Source organism: Hypomesus transpacificus, chromosome 23 (genome assembly GCF_021917145.1).
Source record: "Hypomesus transpacificus isolate Combined female chromosome 23, fHypTra1, whole genome shotgun sequence".
NCBI classification, from domain to species: Eukaryota; Metazoa; Chordata; class Actinopteri; order Osmeriformes; family Osmeridae; genus Hypomesus; species Hypomesus transpacificus.
In genome coordinates, this window is record NC_061082.1 from 4,944,043 (window position 1) to 4,965,486 (window position 21,444).

Sequence of the window (21,444 nt, forward strand, 5' to 3'; positions counted from 1 at the left end):
CCCCCATAGCGCAAGTGTTTTTCTCCAAAACGGTAGCTAGTTAGCTTTGGTTAAGAAAGTGCAACGCACATGTTATTAGCCTACGTTTAGCTTTGATTCACCAAAATATTTTCGAAAAGGTACAGGCGGGTATGTTTTCCTTAATTTTTCTGAACTTTGTGTGTTATGTTGCTAACTAGAGATCAGTAGTATCTATAACTATATAGGTCATACAATACAGTTATTCGCCCGACTCTGTTGAATAGTACAGAACATAACATAAAAAAATCTAAAAAAAATAATAATCGAAAATGCAATATTGGTAAAAATAATTGCAATTAGCCTATCATTTTTTCCAAAATCGTTCAGCCCTAATATATATCCCTTGAGTTTATCTTACACATTGTTCCTGAGTCAACCCTCAGCATTCAAACATCTGAACAATACAAATGATGTTTTGTGACTCTTGATTGAATGATTTGTTTTGCTTCAGAAATTTACCAAGAATGCGACAAAGAGAAAACAAGTTTTTTGCAATGTTCCGCATTTATAAAAAAAAGAAATTGCATGACCATAATAAGAATACAGATTAATTAGTAAGTTCTCCTTGCTAAATTAACTCATGCGTAATAATGGCCAGCTTGTTCCCAGCCTAATATGAGTACTACAACTGAAATAACTACACAAACAGCTTAAAGAAAAAGAAACACTGTCTGAACATTTCTGATCCAGTCAGTAGCCTTAGAGAAACATGGCACAGACAGCCACAGTGATCCTACTGTATGTGTATCACCAAGAGGCATCATATCTTTTGTGATGAACGCTGTTAGGCTACTGCTTGAGTAATTTTGTACAGTAGTGTTCAGCATTTTAGCTATGCATCGTACATGGCTTTGTGGTGTTTATTTTAGTAAGAAAGTAAATAAGACTTTATTTATATAGCACTTTTCATACAAGAATTGCAGCTCAAAGTGCTTTACATAAAATCAACAAAAACAATAATACAAGTGTTGATCTAACTAGCCGCACTTTATCTGCGGTCTCTCGAATCCGTCATAGATCATACAATTAGAAACAAAATAGTTTAATAATAAACCGTCATTCTTCCGCCACTAGAAAGTATAGTTCTTAAATAAATCGTTGCCACGCAACAGCCTGCTGGACACCTTTGCAGTTTTTTTAACTTGAAATATTTGATGCGCAGTAATATGGAATGTTAAAACATGTTATGAGGACAACCTGTAAGGTTATGCTGGATTTTACAACGGCACGGAACGCGATATAGCCAATCACAATCAAGGATGGGAACGACCAGTTTTAGAATGGTCTGTTATTCCTTTTGTAGGCCTACATTTGCATCCTCATCAAGTCAGCCTTCTTCTTGAAACCCTGTTCCAGAAGATACTTCTGCTCCTTCAGCTTGCGATCTAGAGCCCTGTTGAACTCCTCCTCCTGTTGCTTAACCTCCTGCTTCATTTTCTCCTCCATCTTCTTCATCTTCTCCTCCTGGCTCCTGCGATCGTCCTCCATTTTGAGCTCCATCTCTTCATATTTATTTTCTGTAGCTTTCTTCTCCTGCTCCAGCAAAGCAGCTCTTTCCTTCTCCTCTGGTGGAATCCAGAAAGAAAACATTTAAGTTGACCATTGCAACTGCTTTTTGTTAATGTAGAACCCAGCATGAAACAAAACAATAACATTCTACACTGAAACATTCATTTTGTTCACATAATTCCCAATGAACATCTCATTGGAAGACAGTTCCTATGCAGGCTAGTTTCAGATTGAGAATTAAACTTTGGTTTGGTTTGGAAACTTCCTTGTTGTGGCCCCAAACTCAGCAGCAAAGGTCTTACCATGGATCTTCTTCTCGCTGTCAGTAAGTTTCTGGTCAGCTTGTAAGATGGAGTTGGACTGAACACTCTTCTCCTTCAGGAACTGTTCCAGAACCTCCTCAGCCTGCAGAGACCAGACATGAACATGTTGCTTTAACGATAGTTTAGATATTTGAGTAGATCCCGTGATAAACGGTGTTTAGGTCAAGTTCCTATCAAGCATATCACAAAGGTGAGTTTCAGGAATCGCTTTTTCACATTTTCCACACAGGGATTTACATTCTTACCCGGATTCCTTTGTTAGGTGTGGAACGATATAATGCCACCAAGTTGTCGTGGAGATCACAGTAAAGCTCATAGCCACCTGGTTTGGCAAAAAAACTGTCCTGGATCTTCTGTGCGACCGGAGCAAAGAGATCCCTCAGCAGATCCTGACACTTCTTCTTTGAGGCTTCGTCATTTTGGGTTAGAAGTTCCTCGTAGTGCTTTTTAATACCAGTCTAGAAAAGGTCAACATTCCAACATTTTGAAAACAAGATTACGTTCTCAGATTGTATATTCTCGATGCTGGTGTCTTCGGTCTAGAGCGTCAAATGTGCACCAATCAAACTCTTACCGCCAGGAATTTCAAGAATTTCCCATTTTCGTCTTTGAAGGAACGGTTCATGAACTCTTGGGTGGCCTGCTGGTCAGCACATTGGTGTTGATCTGACATCTGGTGCATGTCCACTGGGAACCGGGTCTTCAGCGGCTCCATGCAGCTCTGGTACAGCTTCAGCCCCCCCTCCACCGCTGCTTGGTTCTCTATCTGGGCCACGGCCAGCACCACGTTCTCCAGACAGGGAACTTTGCCCTGGGAGATGGTCTCCATGTACAGTTTGACCAAGTGGCCAAACACTGCAAGCATTAACCGATATTTCAGACTGACTGATTCCCATAGGCAAATCAGTAAGAATTAATCATGAAATGTGTATTGAATTAATTGTCTGAGAGTAGCTCAACTGATTGCATTTTCTACTGACTATGTATGGTACGTTGTGCTGTAGTAGCTCGCTTATCTGACTTACTTCTTCCAGTAACTACTACGCCCCCTTTGACAGTTTTCATGTGGCTCATCTGGAAAATGTGGTTGCAGAAAGTGTCTGTGGTCTCCCTGAAGCCTTGGTAGAGATCCTTATCATCCATATCCTCCAGGTGGGACATGTGTTCAGGAGAAGCAGGTAACGGGAACACAAAGCACTTACGTTCGGGGAAGTAATTGTGGATGCACTCTCGCGGGAGGTTGTAGTCCCTGGTCTTCCTGCTTGAACCTGTGAGAAGTTGGGCATACCGCATGTTAACATGATTCAAATAAATGATTTAAAGCACTTGGCAAAGGTAATCAACAAGCAAAGGTACTCAACAATAACATGACATATCACCTCAGCCCGAAATGAATACCTTTCTTGAGTTTCAGAGACTGCTCCAGATACCCGTCTGCAGTCACGTCTTTACCATCAATGTTGAGGTCCAGAGAGAAATCTCTGACTGCCCAGACAAAGTTAGGAAAGAACTGGACAAACTGGGCGTCCCCCCCCTCCTCCTCTTCCTCCTCTTCCTCACTGGATGAAGCATGGCTGGGGGACTTCACCTTGATTCTCTCTGACAGCTCAGTCACATAACTGGCATCTGTATAAGGATTAGAACAGGGACTAGTGATAGGCAATGTTTTGAAATATCTACACCAGTTTACAGTAGTTCCCCCATGCATAGGACCTGCAGTGGACCTTAGCTTCAGTTTCAGTCTGACTTTGATCATGAGACACAGGGAGCAGATGCACCTTCAGACTGTCCAGGACATCGGGCACAATAAATTATTTTTCAGTTCATAATGCAGGGACAAACATCCCCTTCCTCTTCATAAAACCAACCAACTATGGGAGTTTTCAGACCAGTGATATCATGTTTATAAACTGGAAGGATACTGGAGGTTCTCCACAGCCTGGTTGTCTATGGTCCCTCGACTGTTATAGACCAGAGTGCTGCTGAGCAGAACAGCCAGGGAGAAAATCCAGGCATCGTTCTTGGAATCTCCCTGAGACAAAAATGCATTCAGTATTAGAGCCCCACTTAGTGGCTTGTTAATGGAAATGTTTGTTTATTTTTTTTAATCAACTATGTTGCACAGTGGTTCAGTCAATATAACACAATTTCGTAATGTAGGGATGACAAGAAAGAAGAAACTGTCTATTTCCCCCCCTCACCTTCTCTACGTCCCCTAGTCCCTCTGTGTCCAGCAGCACCAGAGGTCAGCTTGTTTAGGATGAGGCACACACCACATCCAGATGCCCTTAGTCTTGGACTGTATGGTGGATCCCAGGGCAAACCCTGAAATTACAATAATAAAAACAAATCTAAATATAGACAATTAAAACAAACCCAGGCTAATAAAATTTATTTTAATAAATTTAAACTTGTACAACTAAAAGTGAATTGCTTTAGGTACGTTCAATAGGCCGACTCTGTAAACATTCTGTAACCACGCTCATAGTGTACTGACCGGTTTGCCCAAGTTGGAATTCCTTGCCTCCAGCCTTCCATATGCAACTGAGCGTTTCTCTTACATTATTATTCCTGACATATGACAGTGTTTTTGTATTTTATTTTCAGTGGTGTAAAGAGTACAGAAAATGTGTACTTAAGTACAACTACTGTTACATTGTTCTGATAATACTCAATTACAAGTAAAATTACAGGTGTTAAAAAAGTACGTAAGTAAAATTACAAAATACTCTCTTCAAAAATTACTCAGAGTAGCCTAACAGTTATTTTTTAGTTGGTGATAGTTAAATAATTTGTTAAAACCAATTGGAGATCCATTGAGAAAATAGTTACTTTCAACAACAGCAAAATGTAGCCTACCTTATTGGTTAAGTGTGTGTGTGTGTGTGGGGGGGGGGGGGGGGGGGGGTGTAAGATGAATAAAAAATCCTGCATTAAATACAAAGAATTATGACACTTTGTATGATTTTAAATGATTCCTTATTACAACGGTGGATCCCAGGGCAAATCCTGAAATTACAATACTTAGAAAATAAAATATGCGGAGCCGTGTAGGACTTCAATCAGGGGCGTTTCTACACGGGGGCCTACAGGGGCCAGTGACCCTGTAAAAATGTCCCTGCCCCCCCCCCCCCCCCCCCCCCCCCCCCCCCTGTGGCCCCCTGAGCTTTTTTTTTTTCTTTTTTTTTTTACATGTTTTTCTTCAAGTAGTCATCATGAACCGAGGAAGGGACATTGCAGCCTTTTTTGCCCCAGTAAACAAAGAAGTTAGAGAAACATATCAAGGTATTGAGAGAGCTGAGGAGCTGGAAGAGGGAGAGCCAGAGCATTTAGTATGATTGTAATGTAAAGCAAATTTAAGTATTTAATGTTTAAATATCATTTGTTTCCGTTTTTTAATGTGCCCCTCTGATTAAACACTGGCCCCCCAATTGCCCCTCCCCCCCCCCCCCCAGTAAAATTAGTCTAGAACCGCCACTGACTTCAATACATTATCTCATATTTTACTTTTTAAAAAAATTACCTGGTGAGGTCTGCACGATTTACTCACCGTCGTTCCTGCCAGCCAGCTTGTTCATGAGGTAAGACTTGCCAGTGCGGTACAACCCGACCACCGACACTACTACGACGGGCTGACTGATCTTCATAAGGTGGTTGATGGCATCTGGGACAGGTCGAAGCACACCATCCACGTTGTCGATGAGGCACATTGGTGAATCCATTGCTTAAATATAGATTCGAACAGGATTCGGTCCGTAATGTCGGTTTGTTGTTCACTATAATAATAACTTTTTAAAAAGCCTAATCAAAAAGACAAATGTGGGCTTGGTTTATCACACTCTAGTTTGCAAACTTTTACTCCAGGCAACTCAATGTGATCGTAGACTTCTTCTAAAACGTATGTTCTTTGAAGTTAGTATGCGCAACAAAATATGTTCGTCTGCCGCATTGTGAAACGGAGATGTAATTGAAGAAAGCACGGAAACTCCCGTGCCTTTGGAAACACTTTCACTTTTGAAAGATTCACATAGGGGAGATTGCAGTTTGTTACTTCAGTTTTGTGACTTTTACTGCAGTGTCTTGGGGTCGTCACCTGACTTCTGCTGTGCTTTCGATATGCTTGATTTGTTCGATGCATTAAATGAAAGCGTACATAAATGAAATGCAACCATTTAAACATTTAAGTGACATAGGGCCTATTTAGCTACCTTTTAATCTCAATGGACCTGTCTGTTTTGTAGATCGCCTACTGTCATTATTGTTCAACCGAACTCCATACGCATAAACAATGATGGTCCACATAAAAATCGTTGAGATTCAGTCGCTTGCAAATCCCTCTGTTTCTAATCTCAGTGTTGTTTTAGTTGCAAATGTAGGCTACATTGTTTACTAAACAGAACACACAAACGCAACAGGAAATCTGTAGGAATGTTTGTTTGTATACGTTCAAAAGTACACAAAAGCACAATACGTTTGACATTATTAAGGGTTCAATAAAAATGCTTAAAATATGACAAATGTCTACAGAAAGTGGTTGAAATACAGGTTGCAACTGAGATGCTTTTGTCCTTCCTTTATCATATTTTTACCATCCCATATCTGCCTATACTGTGATAAACTAAATGCACTTCAATTATTTACAAATATATGAAAGTACCGGTAATTTATTATAAAACAATTATCAACCCATGTTTCATCCTGTAACTGAGTACATCAAGCCATGCAGTTGTAGTTAGGAGTGTGTCAGTGTGGCCACATACATCTCTGGATGTTGTTATCTGAAGTACACAGTATGTGTTTGAGTTTAACACCACAGTGAGAGCTTCTTTATGGGAAGGAGCCTTCAACTCCTCCACTGAGATGGAAGCGAGTCATGTCTTCCTTCCCCCGTGTGATGCCTCCTGGACCAGGGGAGGACCCCCAGGACAAGGGGGGCCTTCCACCACCGGGGTCTGAGGGTCTCTCCCCAGGAGAGATTAGGGTTTAAACTTTTGGGCGAGCTGATCCAGGACTTCCAGCAGCTTCTCCTCGTCTGTGCTGGAGGACCTGGAGGAGGCCAGGGGCAGGTGTGTGGCGACAGCCTTGCGGTCTGCACCGTCAAGGAAGACAGGAGGAAACAAGCTTGAGAATTTAAAGGGGAAATCCTGAAAATGTGTAGTGGACATTTAAAGGAAAACATCTTGACAACCCCCCCCCCCCCCCACCCCCCGTCCTTGCCAATATTGTTTTAGGAGGGGAGAAACTAACCCTGGAAGAACAGTCCACTGGGTTGCTTGGTTGCCATGGGTGACACTGCCAGCCACACCACAGTGTCTGCCCCCATAGCCTCCGTCCTCAGCTTGTTCTTCATCTTGGCGTGGAAGTCAGGCATGGACAACTGGACAGCTATGGAAGAACACACACAATCTTAAAACTGAACCTGTCACTTCCTGAATAGATGAAATCGACAAAGCAAGACCTGTGTCAAAAACAATACTACTGAAAGTGTGGTATTGACTAAAAGCCATTGCAGGCTTAAAAAAATACAATCTCTTAACACCTTTAAACCTTCCAAGAATGTATGTGACCCTGGAGCGTATTTGACTCAGTTGTGTGTTTTGCCCTGCTCAGACCAGAGGCCCTACCTGGTGTGTGTTTTGCCTTGCTCAGACCAGAGGCCCTACCTGGTGTGTGTTTTGCCTTGCTCAGACTAGAGGCCCTACCTGGTGTGTGTTTGGCCCTGCTCAAACCAGAGGCCCTACCTGGTGTGTGTTTTGCCTTGCTCAGACTAGAGGCCCTACCTGGTGTGTGTTTGGCCTTGCTCAGACCAGAGGCCCTACCTGGTGTGTGTTTGGCCCTGCTCAGACCAGAGGCCCTACCTGGTGTGTGTTTGGCCCTGCTCAGACCAGAGGCCCTACCTGGTGTGTCTGCCCAGCCAGGGTGCATGGATGAGAAGTGGATCTCTTTGTATTGGGAGGCCCACCTCTCCGTCAGAATCACTTGCTGTCTCTGTGGCAACAACACACCAAACCACATCAACAGAACTTCTCTGTAGGAAATACGTTCTGTGTGAAATAACCCATGTTCTCAGTGAGAATTTGTAAATGTTCCTCGGGTGTATTTTAGACAAAACTTACAAGAACAAACTTACTTTGTTCTGGGCGTAGACCATCGTGCCGTCAAACGTCCCCTTCTCCGACTGCAGGTCGTCCACGGTCATCTTCTGGACCAGCATGCCCCCTGAAGACACTGTGACCTGCATGGAGACAACGACCAAATCAAACTTTATTGATATAGCGCATTTCATACCAGAAAAGCAACAGAATGCGCTTCACAGAAGAGGGGGGGGGGGATACAAACACCAGACTACACTCTGAAACAGACAGACTGCCTTTTGTTGACTTTGTGAAACCGGTTTGCAGTCTTTTCGTGTGTTTATCAGCAGTGGCCACTAGAGGGCCCTACAAGCAGCACCCAAGCCTATTAATCCCAAGCTTTCAAGAGAAACCAACAGATGTCCTTCTTCTGGTAAGACGCAGCAGACCAAGGCAGGGAGCACAAAGCGAACGACACCTTGGTACAAATGTTGCTGCATCACGTGCTGCCATGCTCGACGTCAAGTAAGAGTTTGGAGAACTAGGTGGAACATGACTTACCACACGGGGGTCTTCAGCCTGTTTCAGGGTTGGTATCAGAGCCATAGTGAGGATGTAGGTTCCTAGAGGCCAGGAGGTCCACACAGTCAAACACATCAAGCGCTTGCTCTTAACTGTTGCTAATGATGTCGGGACTGTGTACTCCTTAACAGAACTGTTGCAAATATGATACTAGTAATACAGGATATGAGTGTTAACAACATATGTGCTGATAGCATAGCTATACAAGCTAATACTGTATAAGATTATGGATGTGTTGTGAGGTTTGGAATGCAAATGTTTTAGCGTATAAATACACTCGGTACACCATACCGAGTGTATTTGTGGCAAAGTTTTTCTCAATCCCTTCCTCTGTCAGTTCTCTCTGGTTCACCATACAGCCAGCATTGTTGATCTGGAAGAGAAAACCAGAGAAGAAAATTGCGATTTTTGATTAAACTTTACCCGTGGTTTAGTCAAATCAAATTGATTTGTGTAGCCATTTTTTTTACAAGCAATGCTACAGAGATCTTAAGTGTTTTTCGCTGGACAGAATGGAATTGGTGAGATGTTTTGCTTACCAGTACATTAACACTGTTGCTTTGAGAGAAGCTCTGCACAAACTCCCACACCTGCTTCGCGTTGGACATGTCCACGATGTGAACAAACACATTCTGGAAGGAAAACACAATGATGAGTAGTGAAAAACCGCCTTTAATAACGTATTTTTAAGTTTTGTACCTTAATACTGGTTAAACTTTATTAAATTGTAGTTCAGCTCAATGCCTTAGAGCAGGGGTGTCAAGCCCTGGTCTTCGAGGGCCGCTGTCCTGTATGTTACAGATGTTTCCCTGCTCCAACACACCTGATTTGGATGAATGGTCGTTATAACAACTCATTTAATTGAATCAGGTGTGTTGGAGCAGGGAAACAATCTCTAACATGCGGCTCTCAAGGACCAGGGTTTGACACCCCTGCCTTAGAGTATGTCAGCCCCTTTTAACAGCCGTGGTCAGGTAAGCGCTTTACAGGTGATCCTTACCTGGTTTTTACTCAGCTCCACAATCTCATCTTTAGCAGTTTCTGCTCTCCCCTTGTTTCGACACACCAGGTGAACTGTCCCTCCTACAGACATTAAAACCAAACAAGGGAATGTATGTTCGTAACCCAGGGTGGGGGAGGTTTACCCTAGTCTACACAAGGTACAATTTCAAATAACCTGGGCTAGGTCTTTCGGCAACACTACTCCACCTTCAACGCATCTAGTTTATAACACAAATGTTTTTCGTTGGTTTTACTATCTGTGAACTTTTATGAGACAGACGTTATAGTGTCATAACTTGGTTAATCATTGGAATCACACACTAACAGCGGTTATATATCACATGCCGTTGTTTTGTGTAGCCTTACACAAACCCATGGCGCTTGTGGTTGATGTGAGTCAGTTCTAGATGAATTGGAACAGTCATATCTATGACACTGTACCTCTTTTGGCTATTTCATGTGCAGCCGCTTTCCCAATGCCACTGTTAGCTCCAGTGATCATGAAGGACCTTCCGCTTAGGTTCACTTCCAGATCCCCTGGGATAAAATGCTTTGCAGCAGCTTCATATCCACTTCTGGAGAACACAATCATTAAATCCACAAATCAGGCCGTCAAGTAGGTTATAGACCACATTGGTTAATAGTTTTCTTATGACAAGTATAAAAACGTTAGGACAAGCAAGAGTACTGACGTATTAGGGTCACGCTGAATTAACATTTATTTTGTAACACACAGTTGTCAAGACTTGGCAAGACACCCGCAAACTCAAATTCATCATGTTTACGGCGATCAGTATTTGGAGACAGTGACATACAGATTCACGCAAACTGAATTAGTAAGAGTGCAACAGATTACCGTATACGGATAAGCAACTATACAGTATCCTGTAATTTGACGAAATTACTTACTTGGTATATTCCTGAAGTCCTTTAACAAACCAAACAGCATTTCTGTAGAACGACATATTTGACCTATTATGGTGTTGCTAGTATTCGATTTTCATTAAGTAAGAGTTGCTAACATGCTTTGACAAGGACTACGCCGATCTGTATACACCACAGTGTTGTGAAACGGACAAGCCCATTTTCGAATTTCATAAGAATGACTGGTCGGTTACGTAGCGATGGGTGGGGCTACATGAACATAGCATGCAAGCTAACTAAGCTAGCTAATGTACAATAGCTAACCTGAATGTTTTCCAAACATTTCTTTATTTCTTTATCTGCTAATATACTTACAGTATATTAGCAGATAATATATTTAGGACGTAAATTGGTAGATCCTAATCAGATGTATAGCACTAGCCTTGAGCATAAACCAAGCTAGTACTGTTAGGACAGCTATCCTATTCCTACTAGCTATCTAACTAGCATAGCTACGTAGTCCCAGCTGTCTAGATAAGCAAAATGCATATACTGTAGCTTGCCTTTATATGTTATTTCATTAATGTATCTGTCCATTCAATACAATAAACGACCATATTATATATGTAAAGACCTTTTATGAATATAGTGATATTTATACATAGTCATTTGTTTAAAATAACTATTTCAGTCGCTTATTCTCAGTTGTCAGGATGGCCGAGTGGTCTAAGGCGCCAGACTCAAGGTTGTACCTTCCATACCAATGGGGTTTCTGGTCTCCGAATGGAGGCGTGGGTTCAAATCCCACTTCTGACAGATCATTTTGGTGTAGTACATCTTTTATGAAAACAACTTGGTTGTAAATCAAAATGTAGATTTTAAAACACACAGTCATTTTCTGTTTAGCAAATGCACCTTTTTGAAGTAGTGCGAAATTTGGATATCACCCGCTTCAAATAAGGTTCTGGTAAAAAATAGCGTAGCTTACTACACACAACTGAAAATTATAGAAACAAGTTTACAAATTCATTTTAAACCTTTTGGTGCCGGTTGATGTCATTTAAATAGCGTCTTAATGCCTCACTGAAACAGTTGTCAGGATGGCCGAGCGGTCTAAGGCGCCAGACTCAAGGTGAAAAATCCTTCCCGGTGTAGGGCATTCTGGTCTCCGAATGGAGGCGTGGGTTCGAATCCCACTTCTGACAATACTTTTAGACCAAACCAGAATTGTATTGCTCTTGTCTATGCAATTGTTTAAGTTAAGCTATTCGACCATTTGAGTTACTTGTTAACACATTGTATAAACTAATGTACGTTTTCATTTGTTGTGAATAAGGCGTTGGGTCCATTATCTTCATAACGTAACATTTTTGTTGATCAGGTTTAAGTCATTTATTATGTTATTATTTACATGTACAATGCAGCAATATACTAATACGATATTTACGTGATTATTCAAATAATCATGAAAACAATTTACCAGATAGTTTTATTTTACAACAGTGGTGTGGAAATGCACAGCATTTTATTAACAGAATACTCTGTATTCAAACGCACTTGTAATTAAACAGATTTATTTTGTTTCATAAGAACGCTGAAATGCGAAAACATGTCAAACAAACATTTAAAAAGAAAAATATGTACACTTAGAACATTTCTGTAGATCATTTATTTAGATGATATAGTAAACTAAGTTAAGTTGTCTAAATAGTAAATATTGCTTGTCATGTACAGGATTTGCTATTGGAGTCGAGATTGAGAATTTATTTTTATGTTGTAACAACCATGACTGTCACGAGACACACGCACAAACTCAAATAAATTATATTCAGGATTTGGTGTCCAGTCATTGTAGTCTCAGTTTGATCCGAAGACATTTGGGGCACTCCTCATCTCTGAAACAAGAGTTGTGAAAGCAGCTCTTGCAAACTAAAAAAAGAGAGATATACATCGATTTATTCAACAGTATTTATACACACTCACCAACTGTCACACACTTGTGGGTCTCTGGTAGAATCTTTACCTTGACAGCGCGTGCATATCCCGCGCTGGAAGGGGAAGATAACGTCTTTCTGCTTGCAGAACTCACAGATGAAACCTTTAGCTAAACAAAGCTGGGGTAAAACAGGAATGAACATTTTCTCACCATGGTTATCTCAACAGACCAACCAATGAGAGCAGCGCTTGTTACAGGTCAGTAGCATGACCCACAAACCTGGCCTCAACTGAACGGATGTAGGTTTCATGACACTTTTTGAACGCATCCTCGATTTTATATATATATATATATATATATATATATATTTTTTTTAAAGCTGTCACGCACACATATGAAAACAAACCGACACCCTTGCTCCACTGTGATTGGCTAACCTGACAGCTCCCCACATGGGCGGAGCCAGAGCGCAGCACCTCCTTGGCCAACGGAAGCAGATGACCCCGTTTGACCTCCACAAGGTCGTCCATGGAGAACAGGTGTGGCCCCTGCGTCAGGTGTTCAGGAAGCTGCTTGAATTCCTTCAGGACCCTGAGAATGTTTACAATAATATGGAGAAGAGGGTCATTGTGAATTACCATGTAGTGTTGTATTACAAGCATCTGACACTATGTCAACAGGCTACACCAGAGGGCATACTGTTAAGCGTAAGGGTGTGTGTGTGGATGGAATATGAAAAGAAAAAGAGAGAGACAGTAGTAATGTGTCTTTACCCTTCTGATAATCTGCACTTCTTCAGCAGCCTCTTAATGCTCAGCAGCTGTTCCTGGAGCTCCTTATGAGACACAAGATGAGATCAGAATGTGTGTGTGTGTGTGTGTATGTGTATGATGATATCGGTATTTGTGTGTGTGTGTGTGTGAGACTTCTGGAGCCCTGCAACATTCCCCAGCTCCTCCCAATTTACGGAAGTCAACAGAAGACATCTCCTCATCCTTCCTCCAGGGAATCTAAGATTCCTCATCGAGGAACACACCTCATGCTTTTAGTCTTCAGAAACACGTTTTTTCCTTTCCCACAACACCCCCATACGGCCTCTTCTCTCAGAGGAACTCACCCTGAACCTGTCCAGGTCTCGCACTCGACCGTAGAGACCCGTGCCGACGCAGGTGAGGTCGAACAGAGGCTGGTGCCACACAGAGTCCAGCAGCTGCTTAGAGAAGTCACTCACAGCGTACCTGCTGAAGTCCCACTGGGTCAGGACCCGACTGGGTATCACAGACTCCGCCCCTCCCTGGCAGCAGTCGCAGAAATACTTGCCCAGGTATTCGCAATAACGCAGCTTCTTCATGTATCCTAAACAACAGAGAGAGGGCGGTAGGTTTCATTACACACGATGTATCAGTCAACATCAAGATATATCAAATCTATTCATCAGATCCCACACAGGAAGTAGGATTTAGTTCCTTCCTGGGTACTTACTGGGTTCTATCTCCGTCCCACAGCCAGCGCAGAGGAAGTGCTGCATGGCAACCACCTCACTGCGCCTGGCAACGAGGAAGGCCAACGTAAGACGACAACACGCGTGTAACATGGAAGCATCATGTGGAAAACATCTGTAGCTAGCTATGTTAGCTTGCATGCTATGTTAGCTTGTGTTGTGGTTTCTTGATTATTGGGCAGGGTGGCAGATGTAGGTGGTAGTTAGAGGAGAGGTGGAAGGCCCAATAGGAGTACTGAGACTTACCGTCTGCAGGCACTTACCGCCTGTATCAGTCTCAGTACTCCTTTTGGGCCTACCACCTCTCCTCTGACGACACTTGCATGCTATTTTCACGTAGCCCCACTTCCATCACTATGCAACCGACCAGTCAAATGTTTGTCCTTTGGCAACATCCTCAGATCTTTTAGTTATCGGATACACACACACACACACAGGAACAGAAACCCAGTCTACCTGTGAGAGGACAGTACAGTGACGATGATCTGGAAGCGTGGAGGCTCCCAGCTCAGGGATCCCCTCATCCTGGTCCTTTGCCTGATCTCCTCACTCAGGCTAATGTTAGCATCGTTTACCACAGGAGGTGTCCCTGGGAGCTGGGGGTCAGAGGCTAACGTTAGCATCGTTCACCGCAGGAGCTGGGGGTCAGAGGCTAACGTTAGCATCGTTCACCGCAGGAGCTGGGGGTCAGAGGCTAACGTTAGCATCGTTCACCACAGGAGCTGGGGGTCAGAGGCTAACGTTAGCATCGTTCATCGCAGGAGCTGGGGGTCAGAGGCTAACGTTAGCATCGTTCATCGCAGGAGCTGGGGGTCAGAGGCTAACGTTAGCATCGTTCACCGCAGGAGCTGGGGGTCAGAGGCTAACGTTAGCATCGTTCATCGCAGGAGCTGGGGGTCAGAGGCTAACGTTAGCATCGTTCACCACAGGAGCTGGGGGTCAGAGGTCACACCCCAGGGTCCCCACTGAAGTCATACCCCAGCAGTCCTCCCCTTAATTCTGTTTATTACAATTTTTTTTAAATAAGACTTGCCAGAGCGCTCCAGTTTTATGTGAAATCTATAAGCAAAATGGTCACATTGGGAATTTCAACTCAGTATAGTTCTATAGTTGCTTTACTATAGTTTGTGAAGCATTTGGCTTTAGATCAACAAGTTGAAATCCCAAATTAGCTTCAATTTGGATGAAAGCGTGTTCTGAATACACTCTTTCATAAAAAGGATCTGAGTCATTTCCATTCTGACTCGTGTGGTTGAGTTTCGGTAGATATGAGGACTTAACCTGGGATCCTACTGTATGTAGCAAGCTATGTGTCTCTATTTCATGAGAGGAGTGTAGCAATGGAGGACATTTTGCTTTAACTGTCACTGATTGACCCATGTTCCCTGCTTCTCTTTTAACTCACTTCCTGGAGGGACGTCCTAAGGCTCTGTCGGCCCCGCCTCAATCCCCGGGATGGAAACCATAGGCGCCTGAACTCCAACACAAGCTGCTGGGCCAAACACTCCGCAGAGCAATGCATCATGGGAGATGGGAGCCTCTGTCTGTGGGGGGCGGTTTGGATTAGAAAGATACCAGAGATGACTGGAAAAATATGTTTAAAAAACCCCAAAACAATGGCAGTTAATTGCTTCAGGATTATATGTTTTTGTTGTGTTTTCTCACCTTTTGAAACACTTTTGAAAGCGTGAACCTCTACTTATTGGTCGCAGTTCCATCTCACTGTCTGCAATTCAAAACAGGTATATTCATGTATCTTCTCAATTAAACCTGTCTTCTTAAAAGGTTCAGTGTATGTTCACTGAACTGTCTGTCTTGCCACCTCAAGACATTACATTTCCATCGAATGGTAAATGTATATTTTATATTTACCTAAATTGTCAACTGCCATGTTCTCACCACCTTCAAAACCACTGTCCACGGAAACCCCAGAGAGTGTCTTGTCTTGACGTGCGTCAGGTTTGGGCTGGGTCTTCTCTCCTCGGTCCTGGGTGTGTTTTGACCCGGTGCTCCCCTGACTCAGGGTCCACTTCACTGCCTCCAGCACCTCCAGAACCAGGTCCACCACCACCAAGTGAGCATTCTCCTGCACACACATTAACATACACATTAACACACACATTAACATACATTAACACACACATTAACACACACATCAACACACACTTTAACACACACTTTAACACACACATTAACACACACATTAACACACATACACACGCCAGACGCAACATAACACACAAGAAACACCAGACTCAGATCATCCATCGAACAAACTGGATTACAGTAAAATCTCGTCATCTCTCCTAAACGAGCCTAAGATAATGATATATGAAATCCTCTCACACCTGTTCCAGGTTACAGCTTGTCTTGTATAACTCAGCGTGGCATGGGGTTGTATCACTTGACCTCTTACTCTTGTCATTGGGCACTGAACCGAACACAAACAGACGCACAGATGTTGACATCAGAGAACTGAGTGAAGGTATCCTCGTGGAGACAACAGCACATGCCACACAGATGAGATACTGATAACTTTTGATGACAGAAACCATTGATAACTTGGTAACGATTGATGACAGAAACTATTGATAACTTGGTAACGATTGATGACAGAAACTATTGATAACTTGGTAAACGATTGATGACAGAAACTATTGATAACTTGGTAACGATTGATGACAGGAACTATCAATAACTGTTGATAACCACTGATGACAGAAACAGGAAGGGCACCTCTTTTTGTGAGCGCATCAGAGCTCCAGCGCAGCCTGCTCCCCTCCCCGGCGTGGCCACGCCCGCCCGGGTGCCCCCGTAGGGGCAGTCCGCTGGTCAGGAGACGGGTCAGACTGGCCGCAACCCCCTGCTGCTCCGAGGGCTGCTCCGAGGGCTGCTCCAAGGGCTGCTCCGGGGGCTGCTCTGGGGGCTGTTCATGGGGCTGCTTCAGGGGCTGTTCATGGGGCTGCTTCAGGGGCTGTTCATGGGGCTGCTCCGAGGGCTGCTCCGAGGGCTGCTTTGGGGGCTTCTCCGAGCGCTGCTTTGGGGGCTGCTCCGAGGGCTGCTCCGAGGGCTGCTTCAGGGGCTGGGGCGCCGGACGTGGGCAGTGAGTCGTCCCCACCTCAGCCGGTCCAGACAACCCCTCAGGACCCGGCGTCAGGGCCTCTCCCCGACCCAGGGAAGGTGCTGCGGTTGGGGGAGACGGGGATAGAGATGGCTCCTCGATGCCTCCGTGCCTGGACAGGGATTTCCTCCTTCTGCTGGAGATGACAGGACTGCTTCGAGGGAGGGGGGCCTGGTCGTCCTCTGGGGGCTGGAGAGACGAGTCTTGGCGTCTCAGTCCGCCTTGGAAGCTTTCGTCCCTAGAGGTCCCTCCTACATCGTCATCTTTACCGTTACGAAGAGCAGCGCTTCGTTTCTTACTGTGGGCGTGTCTGACCGTATCTGCGTTTTCCTCAGAGGGCTCTGGATTAGAGTCTGGGCCCGAAAGGGTTCTGAAGGGCAAGACATGCCCCAGTAGGGAGAGGACTGAGGGCTGCTGGGATAGCGTTGGAGTTTGGGGTCCTCCAGAATGCTTCAGGGAAGGTAGATCCCTGATTGGATGAGCGTCAGTCGATGGGCAAGTCTGAGACATTGTTGATGGTTGTGGAAACTCTTCTGCGATGAGATTGAAGGAAACATAGAAGCGTGTGAAAGATGTGAGAGGAAGGTCACAGGCAGAGAGGTTTGGAGCCGAGAAGACAGTGAAATCACTTAAAACGGCAAATACAAAAAAAAATTATGAGGCTGTTGATTGCCAGGAAAGCCTAGTGTTTAGCTCAGTGGTTAGAGCATTTTACTATAGATCAAGAGGTCACAGGTTCACATCCCTCCTGTGCTGTCTCTTCCACTGGATAATAGTCACTGCTAGGTGAACACATTCATATTAGTGAAGCATATCTGATGCTGTTACAGTAATACCAGGGGTCAGGGTGAACAGGTTTTAATTTCCTGGATCAAAACAAATCCTAGCTATCTCCAAACCCATCAATCCTAAACATCTTAACGTTATATGAGCCTTATGAACCAGCAGTAAATGAAAGAGTGTAATGGAAGTTTTCAGCTGTGTACAAGGAACGTCTTCAGCAAATATTTGACAGATTTAGAGTTAATCTCAAGAGTTGGTTTGATTGATATACTAGCTGACTCTTGGGTGAATACAGTTACAAATTATTTTTTTATTAATAAACAAATCATTCTTCATTGGAATGAAGCCGGATAGACAATACAATAGTTTGTTTTAAGCCTCCAGTCCATAAATCATGTGCCAGCAGCATAGAGGTGGGTGCAAACTCCATTTGTTGGTCGTAAAAAACAACAGCATCGACAACAACCAGCACAAAATAACCATTTAATACATGCATTGAACATTCAAATCCACCTACCATTTTTGTGTGATCTCAAACTGTCCAGATACACGGAGTGTTCAAAGTTTGTGTGCCATCTGAAAGGAAATAGCTCTCAGTGGCATCGTCAGCTACTTGAGAAATGAGACGGTTGGAAAGTTTCTATACTTCCTGTATTTTTTCCTCAGCTGTACATTTGTGGTTAAACAGTGACCTCTCTAAACCAAATTAGATTCGCCTGATAGCGGGGCCTTCCAAGCAACTGATTCGATGACTCGATATTTACATGAATTCAAATGATATCAACACTTATTTGAGATATTCATGTTCAAGTGCAGATCCTATATTTTTCTAAATACATTTCGACTTTGTAGTTTGGTTCTTTGTTTCACTCTTAATAAAGTTCTCTTTCACTGTTTGAAGTTACAACCAGTTACATGGTTGGCTTCATCAGGGCAGTAGCTGGCCTCACCTCGTCACCAGTGCTGCTGAGATCTCCTCCTTTACTGAGAGAACACAAACACCCTGACAGGCCCAATCCTCAGGCAACAACCTCCTCCCGCTTGAGGTCACAACTGATGAGCTGTGTCGAGAAACGTGTGCACTGTGAGAAACGCTTTGTATGGCATGAAAGAAGCTCAGCTCAGTCTGAAGCTAAAACCGTCACATCTTAAAGTGTCAGAAAACAGCTTGGAGGAAGGAAAGAGGAAGTATGATGTGAGATTAGAGAGTTTATTTTTATTTTTATCGAGGGCTCTAAATATAATGGTGTTCGAAGTAAGACATTAATCCCTCTGAATAGGGCACCAACAGAAGAGATAAATGAAATAATGAATATGATTAAAATCTGTGTTGATTGACAATACAGATGAATCCCAGTTCTCATGTTTCTGCACCTAGCGATATGTGATGAACATGGATTGACAGACGAAAGAGGATACATGATGTCATAGTGACACTGGGACACTTCTCCTTAGTGTGTGTTGGATGTGTGGGTGTGTTGGATGTGGTTGTGTGTGTGTGATGGGTGTGTACTCTTAACTGGTGATCAGAATATCTGCTGAGGCTGGTTATGCAATAGGTTGACTCAGCACTCACATTCTTAGTGAGAGACCTGTACACCATACTCTCTCTCTCTCTCTCTCTCTCTCTCTCTCTCTCTCTCTCTCTCTCTATCTCTCTCACCCCTCAGTCTCTCTCTTCCGCTCTCTCTCTTACTAACTCTTTCCCCTCCCTATTTCTCTCTCGTACACACTCATAATGGCATATTTACCTATATTTCAAACCCACCTTCTCTGCCTGTCTCTCACTATCAAACTGTGGGATTCCTAAAAACGTGTGCAAATATGTATGTAGCCAAGTCCTGTTTGTATCCATCTAGCAGCTAAGCCTGCCTGCATGTTGACTGTCTGGTAAAAACAAAGTATGTTGCTGTTCAGCCTGAGTGGAGCCATAAGAGGGCGCCAACAACTCAGTTAATACACGTTGTGCCCTGGCCGGAGTTACAGTACAGAGCGCAGTCGCAGTGGGAACGCAGGCAGTCGAGAAGGAAATTTGCGCAGCGCTGGAGTCTCTGTCGTACTTTGCAGTTGGATATACTAATATTTTTTCAATTCAATATAAAGCGGAGGCGAACATGGCGACGTTGGTACCAGACCCTCGTCCCCATTCCCAGGTCGCTTCTGCCTCGATTCAAAGTCTCAGCGGTATGGGGTCTCTTACTAACACGCCTCTCAACCGCGGCTTGGAGAGGGCTTTGGAAGAAGCAGCGAACTCCGGGATCTTGAACCTCAGCGCCAGAAAACTCAAAGAATTCCCCAGGACAGCGGCCAACTATGATTTATCAGACACGGTAGATGCAGGTAAGAACATGCATCATTAGATTGTCCAACATATCCGGGCGAGCCATGCATTGGGATGGGTTAAGGGGAAATTGGATGCTATCGCTAGAGATACATTTAGATACATATTGGGAGACATTGAATTGACAATCATTTCACTCAGTCATTATTGCGCATTGTGTTTAGTTGTGGACATTGTGTCTGTGTCGCGCAGATCGTTGTGAGAGTCTGCGACGGGACAGATGTTTAGGATTGTGCGTAGGCAAGGAAATGTGGGACACTGCGTGAATTCAAAGCTCAAATAAAAGCCTACCATAAATGCCTCTAGGCTATATGTTTATCTCGGACTATCGAAGAAGATGCTCTGACTGCCACTTACTCGGTAGCTTGGAAAGCCCCATGCTTTCCCAGAAAGCTTTTCAATTTCGGTTTATAACGTCAGACTTTGGCCTCCTTCTCGCAAACGAAGTTGTCCTTTAAGCGTTATTACAATGCATTTGTCTTTGAAATGTCAAAATATAATTTTTTGTGCCCCAAAAGTAGATTTATATGGAAATCATCCTACTGGCACATTGTCGTTCAGCTCTGTCTGTCATACAAGAAACGGGACCTCGTTACTTGGTGTTTGGGGAAGGGTTATTCCGCTGTCAAACGTACTCAGCTCATCATGTTGTGATTGCTTTGTGTGTGCAACAATTTATCAATGTAGCAGCACGTGCACGCACGCACTCAATGAAGGAGCCAGTTGAACTGGTTCGAGCCCCTCGTCAAGACGTCATACCCAGAACATTCCCAGAAGATTTCTCCGATATTGTTAGAACACAATTCCTTCTGTCTCACGCATGTACTTTCGTGTGACCAACTCCGAGCCCCGTGAGCTGCCTATTCCGCTGATGTTAATCCCATGGTTACGTCTACAGGGCACAGATGACTCCAAACATTACATGTGATTAGACAATAGTAATAGATCAGCGGCGTTCTTATTGCAGTCATCAGATTACACACTAGCAGCCAACCCAAACACACGCATCCTCAGAAAATCGGATCCACAGAAAGATATCCAAACACACTGTTACTCAACTTTTGGAAAGGTCCCAAGGGAATTTGCTCATCATTTGAACACTTTAAATTCCACAGAAAACCTGAATCCCACAAGTCCCAACCTGAATAGGACACACATACACATCGTAATCCTAAAGTGCTCAGGAAATTTCGTCGCCATTGAATTCCCCTGTGACTGATTGATCTCTGCCCTGGCTGTCACTGTGGGGGGTGACAGGATCGCTATTCCTAGAGGTGACAGAATGACCCTACTACTGTGTCAACTCTCAGTCAACATACCTCACAGTTAGCCTGCCGGCAGGGCTACTGGGGCAGAGTGCTGGCTCTGGACCCCTCACTGACACCCA

The 21,444-nt window shown here is 43.7% G+C and overlaps 2 protein-coding genes, 2 non-coding genes and 1 pseudogene across 4 annotated transcripts; 2 read left to right on the top strand and 3 right to left on the bottom strand.

The window, feature by feature from the left end:
- Nucleotides 1-1,211: 1,211 nt before the first annotated feature.
- LOC124485134 lies at nt 1,212-6,180 on the bottom strand (annotated as a pseudogene).
- Nucleotides 6,181-6,269: 89 nt separating this feature from the next.
- On the bottom strand, nt 6,270-10,606 carry dhrs12 (dehydrogenase/reductase (SDR family) member 12). The gene is made up of 10 exons (XM_047046520.1): nt 10,421-10,606; nt 9,953-10,086; nt 9,510-9,592; nt 9,049-9,141; nt 8,801-8,882; nt 8,489-8,550; nt 7,984-8,088; nt 7,751-7,841; nt 7,101-7,238; nt 6,270-6,942 (listed from the first exon to the last, which is right to left on the bottom strand). Exons 1-10 carry the CDS (start codon nt 10,474-10,476, stop codon nt 6,830-6,832), a joined length of 957 nt encoding a protein of 318 aa, XP_046902476.1. The 5' UTR covers nt 10,477-10,606; the 3' UTR covers nt 6,270-6,829.
- Nucleotides 10,607-11,029: 423 nt separating this feature from the next.
- On the bottom strand, nt 11,030-18,280 carry rubcnl (rubicon like autophagy enhancer). Its single transcript, XM_047046501.1, has 13 exons — nt 18,234-18,280; nt 16,549-17,466; nt 16,161-16,243; nt 15,685-15,898; nt 15,478-15,538; nt 15,218-15,356; nt 14,269-14,408; nt 13,794-13,858; nt 13,429-13,667; nt 13,085-13,146; nt 12,749-12,902; nt 12,399-12,489; nt 11,030-12,304 (listed from the first exon to the last, which is right to left on the bottom strand). The coding sequence occupies exons 2-13, from the start codon at nt 17,441-17,443 to the stop codon at nt 12,222-12,224; spliced, it is 2,226 nt and encodes a 741-aa protein (XP_046902457.1). The 5' UTR covers nt 17,444-17,466; nt 18,234-18,280; the 3' UTR covers nt 11,030-12,221.
- Nucleotides 11,083-11,191, top strand: trnal-caa. The gene is made up of 2 exons: nt 11,083-11,120; nt 11,146-11,191. It is a non-coding gene; the product is annotated as a tRNA-Leu (tRNA).
- Nucleotides 11,470-11,580, top strand: trnal-caa. Its single transcript has 2 exons — nt 11,470-11,507; nt 11,535-11,580. It is a non-coding gene; the product is annotated as a tRNA-Leu (tRNA).
- Nucleotides 18,281-21,444: the final 3,164 nt, after the last annotated feature.